The 15,932-nt window shown below is 38.8% G+C and overlaps 2 protein-coding genes and 1 long non-coding RNA gene across 9 annotated transcripts in view; 1 reads left to right on the top strand and 2 right to left on the bottom strand.

Moving 5' to 3' along the window:
- The window catches only part of LOC133468002 (uncharacterized), a 104,230-nt gene extending 101,553 nt beyond the window's left edge, over positions 1-2,677 (top strand). For all 4 annotated transcript variants that reach the window (XR_009785356.1, XR_009785357.1, XR_009785355.1 and 1 more), the window contains one exon: positions 2,047-2,677. This is a non-coding gene — a long non-coding RNA (uncharacterized LOC133468002). The remainder of the gene's footprint in view (positions 1-2,046) is intronic.
- LOC133467995 (uncharacterized) lies at positions 1,660-6,546 on the bottom strand. Its single transcript, XM_061753298.1, has 7 exons — positions 6,244-6,546; positions 4,904-5,149; positions 2,671-2,967; positions 2,545-2,598; positions 2,358-2,462; positions 2,161-2,201; positions 1,660-2,089 (listed from the first exon to the last, which is right to left on the bottom strand). Exons 1-7 carry the CDS (start codon positions 6,320-6,322, stop codon positions 1,982-1,984), a joined length of 930 nt encoding a protein of 309 aa, XP_061609282.1. The 5' UTR covers positions 6,323-6,546; the 3' UTR covers positions 1,660-1,981.
- Positions 6,547-8,598: 2,052 nt separating this feature from the next.
- On the bottom strand, positions 8,599-15,718 carry LOC133467997 (mitochondrial basic amino acids transporter-like). 4 transcript variants are annotated; one of them, XM_061753307.1, is made up of 4 exons: positions 15,337-15,718; positions 12,667-12,710; positions 12,119-12,202; positions 8,599-11,480 (listed from the first exon to the last, which is right to left on the bottom strand). In XM_061753307.1, the coding sequence occupies exons 1-4, from the start codon at positions 15,362-15,364 to the stop codon at positions 10,737-10,739; spliced, it is 900 nt and encodes a 299-aa protein (XP_061609291.1). In that variant the 5' UTR covers positions 15,365-15,718; the 3' UTR covers positions 8,599-10,736. The 4 variants fall into 4 exon arrangements, with proteins under 4 accessions (XP_061609291.1, XP_061609294.1, XP_061609293.1 ...); XM_061753310.1 differs by lacking the exon at positions 15,337-15,718 and adding an exon at positions 13,583-15,324; XM_061753309.1 differs by lacking the exon at positions 15,337-15,718 and adding an exon at positions 12,821-13,524.
- Positions 15,719-15,932: the final 214 nt, after the last annotated feature.

Raw genomic sequence — 15,932 nt, 5'->3', positions numbered from 1 at the left:
TGTTGCGCCACTGTAAAATATATGTTGCTCAAAAGACACTGATGCCATGCGTTCGCCAGTCTATGGCATTTTGCATTGTTTGCTAGCATGAAGCGAAACGGACTTTGCTAGTGCAAAGCTATGTGGTTGTCATAAATACGCGTGTCATTTTTTGTTTTATGTTAATTTTGACAGTAAACCTGAACTGGGAGTGTTAAGAAACTATTCAACGCCAAAGCGCTACTTGCGGAAACCTTCGAATTTGGACAATTCAGCCCGACGCCAGCAATTCGTGCCTTTTTGTTTTGTCCTGCGGTCTGCGGTCGGGTCGAGATTGCAAATGAGAAACAGTTTTCAATTGCCTTACCTGGTTAAATAAAAACACACACACACACACACACAGACACACACACACTTCTCTTAGGTGTGGGGATGTGCTGCGAGCAACACAGGAGTGGCCTGACTAAAAAGCATTTAAAATGCAAATAGGGCAACGCTGGGACCGGCTCCGGCAGTCTCTCGCCTGCTGAGTCTGTGTTGAAGTGTGTCTTACAGTGTATGCGTGTATGGCTGAGCAGGTGTGAGCGCGTGTGTGTGTGTGTGTGTGTGTGTGTGCCTGTAAAAGAAGACTCAAGCTAAAGTTAATAATAAAACATTTAGACAAGAATTATATTTTCCAGACTGTATATATTTAAAAAATATATTTTATGCAACAACCTCTAGAGTGTCTGGCTCACAGTTCTGAGGACCCGGGTTCAATCCCCGGCCTTGCCTGTGTGGAGTTTGCATGTTCTCCCCGTGCCTGCGTTGGCACTCCAGTTTCCTCCCACATCCCAAAAACATGCGTGGTAGATTATTTGAAGACTAAATTGCCCGTAGACATGAATGTGTTTGCAATTGGTTGTTTGTTTATATGTGCCCTGCGATTGGCTGGCATTCAGGGTGTACCCCGCCTCCTGCCCGATGATAGCTGGGATTGGCTCCAGCACGCCCGCGACCCTAGTGAGGAGAAGCGGTTCAGAAAATGGATGGCTGGATAGATGCAACAACCTCCAATACAGACATAGACTGTACAATGCACTACAAAAGACTATTAAAACCAGTTAAAATAAATGTTTTCAAAAAAAAGTATCATGTGTTTATAATCTAGTTTTTGACATTGGCGGAACTTTAAAGTATACGTTCGTTTTTTTGTTTTAAACAAGTCAGGTCATTATTAGAACCACAAATTTCTCAGTGAGATCCGATTATGCATGTATATATATATATATATATATATATATATATAGATATATTTACCACTTGTTTATAAAATGATTGTTTAAAAACTACAAATTCCACTGGAAATATTTTTATATTAAAATCATTATAGTTATGACAAGGTCATAAAATGAATTACGGGATTTTTACAGGAATAAGGTGGTCTTTTTTCAAGAAAAAAAAAGGGTATTTTTTTTTAAAGAAAAAAACATTACAAGGACGATTTCTTTCCAGAAAAAGTCATAATTTTGCAAGGAATAACCCAAACTTTTGATTCTAAAATAAGAATAAATTATATATTTTTTTTATTTTAAAAAAATGACAAGAAAAAGTCTTCCAAGCAAAAAGCCTTCATTTTAGGAGGAAAAAAGTCTATATATTTAAGAGAATACAGTCATAAATGTATCAGGAAAAAAAGTCATGAGTTCATTACATTTATTTTCCTTTTTTTTACAAAAGAAAATCAAAATTTTACCTGATAAGAAAACAAAGAAAATCTAAAATTTTAAATCTAAATTTAAAAAAACTAAACAAAACAAAAAAACAAGAACAGAATGTTCACTCCGGGGCGATAAACAGGAAATGTTACTCTCTTCTTGTCACAAAAAAAGAGGGAAGTGGTAGTTATTGAGGTAGACTAAGTAGATACATAAGATACACATACTTAAGCTCAGTTGACATATACACATTTCAACACATGCATAAAATGTTAAATTAAAACTTCAATAATAAATATGAGTGACTACTGGTATCGAATGCAGGCGTATTCTGTGTCTTCGCCCTGAGAGAAAGATACTGTTTCCGCAGCAACGGGGAGGACGACGTCCGCGTAAACGACATCATCCGGAACCTGCGGGATGGAAACGGTGGTGGTGAGCTCCCATCTCGACCCACAACAAGTGTTGAAGTGTTGAAACTTACATGGTTGATATTGGCTATGGGACAGGAGGCCTCGGGCCGGTCTGAAATGCGCATTTGAATAACGTCATACAAAACTAGAGAAATATATCCGTGTCATGTGTCATCACTGGCCACATATTAATGTGGTTGTAGTTGTATTGCATCGTACTTAAGAGTTATTTCTAATTTGCGTCCTTAAAAGAATGTTTACTACTTACTCGATGCCTTTCGTCGCCTGACCACAACAAACATGGCGGCCAAGGCGGTCAGTGCGGCGCACGCCAACACCGCCGCCACCACGCCGACCTGGAAGCGTCTGTCGCCTGGAAACACAATTTGAACGTGACTTCTGAGTTGTACTTTTGTAGCAGTCATTTTAAAAAATGAGTGGACTTAATCCCATACCATGAGGTTCTACTTCTTCTAATTTGAAGCCTCCTCTTCCCTTCCCTTTGAAAGCTAAACAGTCAAAAGAGCATTATTATTTTGAGTTTGAACATAATTATAGGTCATTTGGTAGTTGGTCCACACCTGGTACTTGGACTCGCATCTCCACTGAAGTCCACGTGTTTGCTCCCACGCGAGCCCGGCACCTGAAGGCCTCGCGCCCGGAAGCTTGCAAGGTGACGGTCAAGGTGACGTCACACGGGGATTTTCGCCGGACGCGATGACTGGAGTTGTCCCGGACCTCCAGGCCGGCCCGGTCCACCCACGTCAAGAGGGCTTCCAGCTGGCGCGGTTTGGAGCAATGGCCCCGCGTCAAGGGCGACAGTAGGATGCACTGGAAAGACATGGCGTCGCCCGGCGCCACTTTCAGCTCTGGAAAATCTGAGAAAAAGCACAGAAGAAGACGATTCCGTTGCGCTCATTTTATTGCGAGGCATATTACCACTTGATTTTCTTTAAATTGTGACTTTTTTCTTGTAATTTTACTTGTGATTTTGCAGAGGGAAAGTTTTACGTTTGTGATTTTTTGTTCCCCTCCAAAAATGTTACAACTTTATTCTCATGTATTTAAAACTTTCTAAGAATATTATAACTTTTAGAGCATTACGATTTTGTCACATAACAACTTTTTCTCGTAATAATACCACTTTTGTTTTGTGAAATTGTAATTTGTTTTCGTCAAACTTTTTTCTTGTAAATATCTGGGGTTGTTTTTGTAAAATTACAACTTTAGCACTTTATTCATGTAAATTAAAAGCTTATTACAAGGACTTTTTTACCATACCACAACTCTTTCTTGTATTATGTCTAGTCTCCTGTAATTCCGACTTTAATTAAAATATGTTTTTTTCTTGTATTATTTCAACTTCATGCTTGTAAAACTGTGACTTCTGATTTAATTGTTATTATATTGTTTAAATATTTAATAATTTAATAAAACTTTTTAGGTACAGTTCATATTGTATTTAAATTGTGACTTTTTTTCTCATAATTTTAGTCTCACAAACTTTTAAGATTATGCGGTGGTGGTACAATTACAATATTTCTTGTAAATTCTGACTTGATTTCAATAAAACTAGATCTTTTTTCTTTCTGAAAAATTCTACGACTTTATTCTGACCAGACTGAGAACAATCGTTGGAGGAGAAGACCAATGAGGTCCGCGGACATCGTATTCGAGTCGCCAGCGCTTTTTCACCATCTCTTTCGGTATTTAATAAGGGTACCCGCTAACGTTCAATGCTCCAGTCATGCACGGATCGCCGAGTGACATCATCACGCGAGACTGTGCGCCTCTGCGTAGAATTGACAATAAAGCTGACTTGGACTTCGACTTGGAAAGCGGCCGCAGTGACGCCCACGCCGGCGCCGAAGTCCCATTTTAAATGCGCTGGGGTATGCCGCTCCACGAAATTAGCAAAACCCGGTCGAGCCCGCCTCCTCGCCAGGTTACACCAAGCGCAGTGCTGGATTTTTGCAAGTCACGAAAATAGAGCCCTATGAGTTTTTGTCATATTGCAACTTTTTGTTGTAATATTACAACAAAGTCCTGTGTAATTATGACTTATTCTTTTTAAACTACAACTTTTTTGTAATTTATCTCTTTATTTTTTTTTAATTCAGACTTTCTTTTCTCAATTTGAAGACTTTTTTCTTGTACAATTAGGACTTTCTTGAAACATGACGTTATTTCTTTAAATACTCCGACTTTATTTTGAAAACGTGTGGCTTTATTCTCACAATTTTATAAACTTATTCTTGTCATGTTTTCTATAGTAAAATTCTGTTCTTCATCTACACCTTGCAATTTTACAACTTTATTCTTGTAATATTACAAGTTTGTTCGAGTACATAATTTAGTTTCTTGTAATATTCTCTAATATCGTGCGATTACAACTTTCATTCTCATAGCTTATCAACCTTATTTTAATGAATTTTATAAATTAGTTTTTCTGCCTTAAAAAATACGTTTTTCCACAAAGACAATTTGAAAAATGTTTAATTCTTAAAAAATACCTTCCTCCCCAAAAATTCTTGAATTTTATTGCTCAAAATGTACTTTTTGTGTTGTTTTTTTTAAATATACAATTTTATTTAATTTTTTTAAATGACACAATTGACAAAACAAAAAGACTTGTTAGTCATATTCCAACACCACACGCATAACATAATCTCAATTCTTGTCCAAATGTTTTTTTTTTTTAATGTTTAATTTAGTCACATGTAATTCCGACTTTATTCTCCTAAAACTTATCTTATAATATTATAGCGGTTATTTGTTGCGCCTCCAGTGTCCAGGCAGTTTTGCGTTCCTTACTGTTTTGAGGTGTGAAGGCATCATCTGTTATTTTGCAGTAATGAAGTCCATTTTCTTCCGCCTGACGGAGCTTCTCCGTGCATTTTGCGTCCTGGTCGTCGACACCCGCGACCATCTCCGCTTTACTCGTTATTGCAACGTCAATGCTCACTTTCCTCTCGGCAAATCTCCAAATGTGATAGCACAGCGAATTGGCGCATGAAAACGTCAACTCCACACCGAGCGTGTCGCTGTCACCGTTGATGCCTGCAAGAGAGGGATTGTGTGCAATGGGCTCAATTGCACTTAATTGTAAGACTTTTGGCAGAATAAATAACTTTTTAAAAAGCATCTCTAAAAAAAAAAAAAAAAAAAGTAAAATAATACTTTTTACGTTTTTCTCAAAATATCAGACTTTTTTTCCTCAAAATCTTGTGCTTTTTTTTTTTTTTTTTTTTAAGTTACAACTTTATAATTTTGCAAAAAACAAAATAGATCCCAATGACTTAAAAAATACATTTAAAAACATCTTCATTCTGGTTAGTGACTTTTTCTAGGCAAAATGTGATGTTTCATCTTAGAAAAAATGATTAATTCTTTGAAGATTAACATTTTTTTCTCGAAAAATATTGTCCTTGAAAAAATAGTACTTTTGACATTTAAAAAAAAAATTTCTCACCAAAAAATGAATTCTTTCTCGTAAAATTGCAACTTTTTCTTGACAGAATATACATTTTTATCTTGAAACAATGATTTTCGTCTGAGTGAGATTTCAACTTGTCTTCAAATGCGTGAACTAAAAATCTATTATTTCAATAGAGAAAAATACAACAAAACCTTTTTTTTAAACAATTGAGAAAGAAATATTAATATGCTTATTCTTGTTACAACTTTTTTTAAAAATAGACAATATTCTAATTAGATTCCAACTTTTTGGATGAGAGACAACCTTTTATTTCCAATAAAATATGTTTTTGTCAACTTATAAATGACTTTCTTCTCGCATGATTGTGAAGTGAAAAAATATTATCAATAGTCTTACATCATACTTAATTACATAATACTTAACTAATAAAAACAATTACATGACTTTATTTTTTCCATTGAAAAGGCATTATTTTTTTCAAGAAGATAATTTTTCTATTATTTTGAAGAAAAAAAGTAATATGAGAATAAAATATTTTTCCAAGATAAAACGTTTTTTTTGTTGTTGAGGAAAAACAAATGTCTTAGTCTAGTGTGAATGAAGTCATTTAGAATAATATTATTGTATAAAAAAAAATTGTTTTCAAGAATATTATTAAAAAATAAGATTTTATTCTCGGGAGATGCCATTTTTTTTTTCTGATGATTTTTCTCACCCGCGACGACGAGAGGAAGCACGAGCAGCAGCCGCATGGCAAAGCGCTTCAGCATCCTGAGTGCACGCTCGAGTGTCATCGCCGTCAAAATGGTGACGAGAGTCGTTCTCCCGCACTTCCTGCCGCCGCACGCAACATCCTCACTCACTCGGAAACGGACCGCAGCGAGCAAAGTTAGTGAAAAGTCAAAAGTCCTTCGCTACTTTTAAGATGGCACGAGTCAGCATACTTGCTTAAAAGGGAAGTTTAGCCTCACTCCACGTGACTTCTCAAAAGGGGGATGGCTATGGTTGTGCCTACGAGTGTGAAGCAAATGTCTGACAGACCTGTCTCTGATGAGGGTGTGCTTCCTCAGGCGTGGTGGTTTCTTTAAAAACAACTGCAAACTTCCTCTTTAAGAAGCTTTGATAGATATGCACTTGCATATGTATTTTAAGACAAATTTTACTTGTACTCCCTACCAAATATTTGTACTTTCAAATAAGTTTGTTACTTTTTTCTTTTTTTTTTTTTTTTTTTACTCTTGGCAGATTGGAAAAAAAACAAAAAAAACAGACAGCGGCAACATGGGGAAAAGTCAACCAGGGAGCATTAACGGACAAAAACGCAACAGATTCGGAGAAGCAGGATATTCCCCATCCGTTGCTTAATAGAACGCAATTGTTTAAATGCATACAAGTAAGGTGATTTTTTTTTAGTTTTTCAGTTGTTACTATTAGCTGATTTCGCATTTGGGTTACAATGTTTGCAAAAGCTGTGGAAACACATTGTTTTAAAAGCATAAAAAGCCTGAACCAACGCTAGCTAGCTCTTGGTTTGAAAAAAACACACACACACACACAAATCTTCATTGTGCCAAGTTATTAAAACTGCTATTGTACATAATTGACAGCAACACTTAATTTTTGACTTTTGTTCTTAGTTGTATTTCAGAGTCGGTACTTTTGAATGTTTACTTTTGAATCGGTGCTTCTTCTTTTACAAGAATCTTTTTCCATACAAGAATTTCTGCTTCCACTTTTGCCATCTCAAGGAGTTCTTTTCTTTTTTCACACAGCAACTGTTGTAGTCAGCAGCCCTCACCCACTGCAGCCCATTGACAGAAATATTGCAGCTTGGTGGCAGGCGATGAAGTCGCCCCCTTGTGGTCAATATGAGGAGCACAGTTAATTTCTAAAGGGGGAAAAAAACAAAAACATTAATTCATTCTCAAAATGATGAGTTCATGGAAAAACGTTTTTCCAAGAAGAAAAAAAAAAAGACTATTTCTCATAATATAACATGACTATGACTTTATTCTATTGTGGAAAAAATATTAAGTTAGTACTAATACTAAAATAATAATAAAACAAAATCATGGAGTTTTAAAACACAAAACGCAAACATATCGTCAAACATTTATTAACCACATTGTGCAGACGATTATTCCAACAACAAAATACATATTATATATATATATATATATATACAGTGTATATATATCATATCATGTCTAAGTGTTTTAAGTTAAAACCTCACAGCCAACTGAGGCAATAAAATGTACAAACAGAGAAATTCTGAAACTGAAAAATATGTATTTAAACTGCATATTTCTTTGTATAATAGCAGTCATCTCCAAAGCGCTTCCATCATGTTAACTTTATAAAGTAAGTCCTCTCCATGTTTTCACTGGGCTTGTGTAAGGAGTCACGCGTTAAGGCAGATTGGTGCCCTAAAGCCACAAAAATATGAATCGTATCATTTAGCCGCCTTAGCAAATATTTAATAATAAGAGCTACGCCGAAAGTGAAAAAGTTATCAAGAGTCGAGGTATTTTTTATTCATTCTTTTTGAACAAAACAAAAAAAAGTCATAATTTTAAGGAGTGGGCCAGCTATTATTAAACAGCCATGAGCAGGTACACACTTACTGCTTGTAATATTACAATGGTATTGTTTTTTCCTCCCAAACAAATTATGACTTCAAAAGTTTTTTGTTGTTCTCAAAATAATGACTTTTTCTCAGGGAATTTTATTTTAAATTCCTGTATGACACATTTTTCCTTGAAAAAAGAATTTCAAAAAAATAAAAGCCTTTTTTCTTTAAAGTGGAAAAAAAATAATTCTAAATAAATCTTCAAAAAACAAAATCTTTGAAAAATGTTTTTTTAATCTCTTTTGAAAACTAGGAACTTTCTTCCTTGAATTTCTATGAATATCTCAGATAAGATTTTGATTCCCCCCCCCCCCCTTTTCTGTGCAGGCCTAACACCTCTTTTGTACATTTTCAAGTGTCACAGTAACAATTCAGAGGGTGGAAAAAAAAAAAGTTAGCTCTTCGTGCATCTGGAAGCTCTAACCGTTCTCGGGCAGCATACATAAAAAAAATAATAATAAAATAAAATTTAAAAAAATGTTTTCTTTGTTTTATTTGATGTTTTCAGCGGCTTGCATAGCTTGACTTTTTTCGCAGCGACAAATCCAGCATTCAGGATCGAAAAAGCAGCAGACTAGAAAACGTGATTCATTTCGACATTTTCCAAAAACATAAATAGGTCCAATTAAAACCTCGACAGTATCGAATAGTGCGGCACCATCCAGTGCCGGAGCGCAAATACAGTACATTCATCAGATCGACCGATTAAGTAAAACACTTGAACACACACAAGCACCCTCAAATAAACGTTAAAACCTTTCCAGTTATAACATACTTATGAATCCGTCTTTTCAAGTGCCCACGGCAGCCCCGTTACAGTCTTTGGTCCTTTCACGTTTTCATGCAAAGTCATAAAATGACGCTGCATGGATGTGCATTTCAAAAGCGCTTTTGTTCCCTCATGTCAATCAAATGACACTCGATATTGTGATTGCGTCAACACAAATAGCTGCGACCGCAATTTCACTCACTCATCGAGCTTTTTGTTGTTGTTGTTGTTGTTGTGAGACAACACGGTGCTTTGTCCTCAGTAAGGCAGGAAGACCAACCAGTATTAGGGCCACAGTCAAAAGAAGAAAAAAATACGATACTACCACAATCGTTTCTGTAAATTTACAATAATAAAGTTGATTCTTTTTTTTTTTTGTAATCTTGAGAGAATAAAGTTGTATTCTTTTTTTTTTTTTTCTTTTTTTTTAATAGGGAAACAAACAGCGCAACATTATGGTAATAAAGTTGTATTTTGGTGGAGAAAAATTTGTTGTAGTCTTGAAAATTAAGTTGCATTTTTTGAGGGGAAACAAAATAGAAAATATGCAACTTACTTTCTCTTGAAAATTCATCTTAATTATCAAATAAAACTTGAAGAATTATACTTCTACTGAATTTTTCTTTGTTTTAATATTCCAGCCTGTCTTTCTTGACATAAATATCACTTTGTTTTGAATGAAAAAAATATATAAAATACTGGGAGTCTGACGAAAAAAACCCCATTACAAATAGTCTGGTGGGACTTGAGACATTTTTGCCAATATTTTACTCTCCTAAGATTACAAAAAACACCGCAAGATTTGAAAAAAAACCAATACTTTCTTGACAAAATATGCCTTTTAAAATATATATATATTTATAAAAAACTTTGTTTTCAAAAGTAAGATTATTACTCTCACAAGATTCAACTTTTTTTCTCACAATCGTAAGCTTCCCCATCCCCCTATGATATACTGTCTTTTGAGTGTGGCCCTAAAAATCTTTCGTAAAGGAAAACAGTTGTCCAGTACACAGAAATATACAAATATAGTTATTACAAGTTAAAATCTCTCACTTCTCACTGAGAGTTTCTCTCTCTCTCTTTTTTTTGTATATATATACATATATACATGTATATATAAAAAAAAAAAATAATGTGTATATGCAGAGAAACATTGTCCTGATTCTAAGTGAACCAGGAAATGTATTGGGCTTTTTGTGAGTAGTGATTATATATATGAGAGAGAGAGAGAGAGAGAGAGAGAGAGAGAGAGAGAGAGATACACGCAGACACACACGCAAACATGTAGTGTATACCAGTGATTCCCAACCAGTGTGTCCCACGAGCGATGTTCAGGTGTGCCGTGGGAATTTTAACTGCTCAAAAAATTCTTCATTTACAAGAAATAATGTATAATATGTACAGACAGAAAAAAATGAATGCTCTTCCATTTGATGGCAGGAAGTACATACAGTAATGACTGTGTATCGACTTTTTGTGCCATTTTTGTTTGTCGGTGTGCCGTGATATTTTCCAATTGCAAAATATGTGCCGTTGCTCCGTAAAGGTTGGAAATCACTGCTGTATACAGTAAAGTGTATATACTGTATAAATAGACACAAAACGAGTGGAGTAAAAGAGTACATTTCTTCTCATGTGGATACAAGCCGTTGCAGTCAAAATCTTGGATGCAGCCAGCTCATATCCAGTTTGCACAACTGCCAAGTAAAAAGGATTCCTTCCACAAGGAAGTTCAAAAAGCAGCCAGCGCTTCGGACTTTCAGTCGCCAGGTGGTTAAGTGCCGTACCGGTAAAGGGGCCGGCGCACTCACAGGCCGGAGGTCTGGGTTTGGGGCGCCGCCTCGCAGTCGACGCCGCCCACTTCGGGCCCGCGCGCGTACATGAGCACCAACGTGACGGTGGCGAAGGTGGCGGCGTTGACGGGGAAAGCGCGCAGCAGCGTGGAGGTCAGCCCCCGCGTGAAGACCATGTAGCCCTCGTTGCGCACGCTCTGTCGCACGCAATCGGCGATGCCGCTGTACTGGCGGACGCCGCCCACGCCGTCCGCCTGCAGCCGCGACTTGATCACATCCACCGGGTAGGTGGAGAGCCACGAGGCGATGCCCGCCATGCCGCCGGCGAACAGCAGCTTGGGGATCATGTAACGGTCTTCGGGCTCGCAGCCCAGCTGGCGCGTCAGCACGTCGTACGCCAGGAAGTAGAAGCCGAAACCGGGCGTCTCGCGGATGAAGGTGGTCACCATGCCCCTGTTGATGCCCCACACGCCCTCGCGGCGGTAGATGCGCACCAGGCAGTCCACCGAGTTTTTGTACATCTTCCGGGAGGACTTCTTCTCGCCCGTGCCCTGCATCTGCATGCGCGTCTTGGCCAGCTCCATCGGGCAGCAGATGACGCACTGGATGGCGCCCGCCGCCGCGCCCGCCAAGAACTGGTTGGTGGGCGTGTCGCGGCCCAGCATGCGCATGGCGTTGCCCTGCACGCCGAACACGATGGCGTTGATGAAGGTGAGGCCCATCATGGGGGAGCCGATTCCTTTGTACAAACCAAACATCTGCAAAGAGTAACACGGGGTTACACATTTAAATAGGACTTTTTTCTAGGAAGATTCAATACTCATTTTTGCGGGGGAGAAAAAATAAATAAATAAATAAATAAACAAATACAATAAAAAAAAAACTTTGTTCGAGAGAGAAAAAAAATGTCTGCAAAAAATTACAACACTCGAAAAAAAATTCTCCAAAAACCCAGGCTTTTCAAAAAAATGACTAGTCTCGAGAAAATGTAAATATTAAAAAAAAAAAAAAAAGTCTACTCTCGAAAAAAATGTAACTTTTTTTCATAAAAAAAAAAGGACTGTTGAAAACAACATTTTTCCTGAAAAAATAAATAAATAAAGAGTACAGCAAGCCCTCGTTTAGCGCAGCGGTTACGTTCCAGACCACACCCACAATAGATGAACTCTCCACAAACGAGCGACCAAGTATTTATCGTATCATTTATACATACAGCAGAATCTCGATTTAACGGACTAGCAGCCGATTGTCCGTTATGTTGAAGCACTTTTTGTTTTTTGTGGCCATATGCACCCATATTACTGTACACTGGATGCGCGCCGTCCGATGCTGATGAAAAATGGTGGCCCCCTATATCATTTACGTTGCCCATCCTTATTTCTGGTTGTATACGTACCGACTCCTGGCGTATGATGGATTGGAAACAGTGAAAGGTGCCGCGGTAAAGCGGCTTATTCACATTCTGGACCTGCAGTCTAACCTGGAGGGAAAACACACAAACACTTTTAGACGCACTTGTCACGTCCTCAAGCAATGAGGTCGCATGGCACATTATGGAGGGCAGGAGCGCTTAATGAAAGAAAAACCCAAAATAGTCACTCAAATAACTTGAAACTGAGAAAAAAATTATAATTTATTTACTGAAAATTACTCAATGAAATTCAGATATTGAGCGTTACACAAATCTTTTGATTGCAGTGATTGCCTCAAAAGGTTGAATAACAATTTTTAAATATTAAACAATATTAAACAAAATATTAAATTAAGGGTTCCATCATTTTTGACAGGCCTTATTCATTGCTTTGTTTTTGTAATCGTTAGGTTGAACCACAATTCAAAAGCAATATCTGATCTTTATTTTTATTACTTTTTGACCATTGTGGGTTTATAGAGGGGTACCAATAATTTTTGTGTGTAAATAAATGTGCACACAGATTTTCCTACCTTCACTGTGTCGAATGGGTGACCAACTAAAACTCCAGCAGCACCTGAAGACAAACCGCAAGGCATTGAAAACATTTGCATTTGTCACAAGGTGAAACGCGTTATCTTGTTGACCAAATAAGGAATGTGGCTTGCATGCAACAAAAGTAAATACTTTTACTGCCGTCTTTCTGGTTAGTTACGCCCCGAGTCACCTGAGTCTGGAATAGAATTTCACGCTAGATAAACATGGCGTTACATTCCGTTCCCGAGGCGCCTCTCAAGGAGACTCAGGGGCATGCGGTGGTGAAAAGACGAACGTCACGTCAAAGTAATGGAGCGTCGGACAAAAACAGTAGCGTTTTAACTTAAGGAGGGACACCATCTCAAGAGACAAGAACGCTGTATCCCCCCAGAAGAAAAAAAAAAAGTATTCGCCGTCCTATTTTTTTCTTCTTGTGTTTTTATTAACAGTTGGCAAACCAGCTTAATGGCGCATTACTGCCACCAACTGATTTTGTCCTTCCGCTGCAAGGAAGCCAATGTGAACTGATGGTGGCTAGATGTCGCGGAGAGTGTTGGCGCCATCTAGCGGTGGGGAGACTGAAGCGCATTCGTATCTTCAATGTTTGCTTGTAGCTCAAGACAAAAAAAAAAAAAAAATTCCATCACGTGGTGGCTCGTGTCTCGAAAAAATCGACGTGAAGGCACTCATAACTCAATACATTTTATTTGTAATACGCTTCAGGTTAAAAATGTGTTCAAAACAATGTGATCTTGTCATTTGTTATATATTATATCAGATCAGCAATACTGGACAAGCAAAATTCATCAAGAAGGTAAGCCACAAAAACTGTCGGTCAAATAAAGTCCACCGCTGGTAAGCATCCCAACGAAGCGAACGCCGTTTATCGCGGGGTATACGTCGCAGACTAACCTGTAGCGGGTGAAAATCATTTCCCACATGCGAGTGCAGTACAGTAAGTATGCTGTATGTAGCCATTCAAAAACAATCCCTTGAAAATACATTATAGCAGGGTGCGAACAATGAGCGGCAATCTACTGCGGTTAAGCACTGAAATAACAAGTGCACTTATAGATGCGACGATGTAACTTCAAACTTTGTGACTCCAAAGAGATAAAGGCTTTAAAGACATCTTGTGATTCAAAAGGGGCAGGGGCGCAGGTTCCCGGCCCTCGGTTGTAAACAAACGTCTGAAAGCTAATCCGACATAAGCGTCTGCCGGGTCACATGACCCGTAGCGCCAGGAAAGGAACACAAGCTATGTGTGCGTTCGACAAGTACGAGTGAGTCACAGACACAAGAGGGGACAGAAAAGGACAAACAAGGAGACGGAGGACGTTGCAGGGGAAAATGTTGCCGAGTGTTGATGTATGGCGAACTCTCGCTAGATCGGGGTTAATCGCTATGTCACAGAATTTTTACGGGATCGGTTTTCATAAATGCCTGTAAATATTGTTCGATGCTCTGTTGGTATGCGTTACTGCGCCGTGCGTGTTAAAGTAACAGTTGCTCGAAGGTCAATGGTTACCATAATTTCTATGCTAATTTCTATTAGCCAGTCTATGGTGTTTCACATTCAATGTTAGCATCAAGCTAGTGTCAAAATTGGTTGAACATTTAAATCAATATACAGTGTTTAATTCTCAAAGACTTATTTGTCAGTTTTTGAAGTCGACCTCAATTGGGCGTGAGAAAACAGCAAGCACACGTCTTTTATTTGGAGTCAAAGTCTTTTTCTTTCTTCATTAACGGTATTTATACGATAGTCTCCATGTTCGTGACAGTGAAAGAGTAAGATCAGCTCAGATCAGGCAGCACTGAGTTAAAACTTAAACAATGTGAACTTCACCACCGACATTGTTTTTGTTTTTTTTTGTCACAAGGCCGCAGCAGCAAAGCGAGGCGGGCAAAGGTTGACGAGCACGTGGTCCAGCACTGTACTGGAGACAAAGCCTGCCATTGGTCAGCGTAGGGGTGTGCGCCGACCCCATCCTATCATCTGCGTCGTGTCGTGTCTCAGCTATCAATACCCGCCGCTCGCTAGCTGACGAGCTCAAGTTATCGTTTCACTCTCACCTCAAGAGGAAGGACACTCGAGGAGGGCATATCCTTGAACACATGACAATCATTCACCTTGCGGGCCACCATGTTTTTTTTTTCCCCCCTTGGAATACTTTCTTTTTTTTTTTTCCTACACTGGAGTTCAACTATTTTAATATGATTTCTTTTCCAGCCACAACATTAGGAACACATGCACAACAAGAACACAGCACATGCACAACAACACAACTTGTGGCAAACTGCACTTACTTTATGTGCATTTCAAATGACTTCTATAGCTTGACAAGTTGGTATATTAAAATGAGTTGGACACCCCGATTCGCCAAAGTAACCAAAATCACCGAAATTAATAACAGTCTGACAGTCAAAATTCGGATGTGACTGCATCAGTCAATTAAGGCTGATTATTGTTTTCCAATTCAAGGCCCTTCAGTGTTCCAGTGAGCTCAGTTATGATGATTGGATTCAAAAATGCTGCACAAAGTGCGCCCACCCGCTCGCTCGCTCTTCCACTGGATGCACTCAGTTGCGGTAATGCGAACGCAGAGTTGCATCACTTTTTGCTGAGAAGTGTGTGAGCGTGCGTGGAGACGATCCGCACTTACCGCCGATGCAGCCAGCCACGAAGTCCATCACCGCTGCTCACCTTGTCGCCCGCTTGTTAGTGATGCCCGCTCTGCCAGAAAACACTCGAAACTCGCCTCTTTTTTTTTTTTCTTTCTTTTTTTCCCCCACAGTCAGTCAATTGACTTCCTGGACGCCCACGCGAGTAATAACAGCGTGGATCTGAATAATCAACGAATTCAAGCGATGTTTATTCTCTCGCTCGCTTCCCTGCCTAATGACTTCTCTGTAATGCTAGAATGCTAAATGATCATTTCGTGTTTATTTATGCTAATGCAACAGGCGTGTGTGACCTATTCGTCCTCCCGGGAGCGCGTTTGACAGCTTGTGCGTGTCCCGTCACGTGCTTCAAAGAGGTTGCCTTGGAGCAGCTAGCGTCACAGGAAGTCAACTCGCGAGACGGGCGGGGTTCGCCTTTCTGGCCAATCAGACGCCGGGAACGAGGCAGACACCTGTCTGTGTAAATGTGTCTGGCTTTACGATTGGCTAACGCGGGGAGAAGTGGTTTGAATTATGTCGGGGGTGGGGTTTGGTTGCTTTCTGACCTATCAAAGGCCGGGAACGAAGCCAACACCTG

The sequence above is a fragment of the Phyllopteryx taeniolatus genome, chromosome 18 (assembly GCF_024500385.1).
Source record: "Phyllopteryx taeniolatus isolate TA_2022b chromosome 18, UOR_Ptae_1.2, whole genome shotgun sequence".
In the NCBI taxonomy this organism is placed as follows: domain Eukaryota; kingdom Metazoa; phylum Chordata; class Actinopteri; order Syngnathiformes; family Syngnathidae; genus Phyllopteryx; species Phyllopteryx taeniolatus.
Note: the sequence above shows the minus strand (reverse complement) of the source record. Positions and strands in the feature narration are given on the sequence as shown.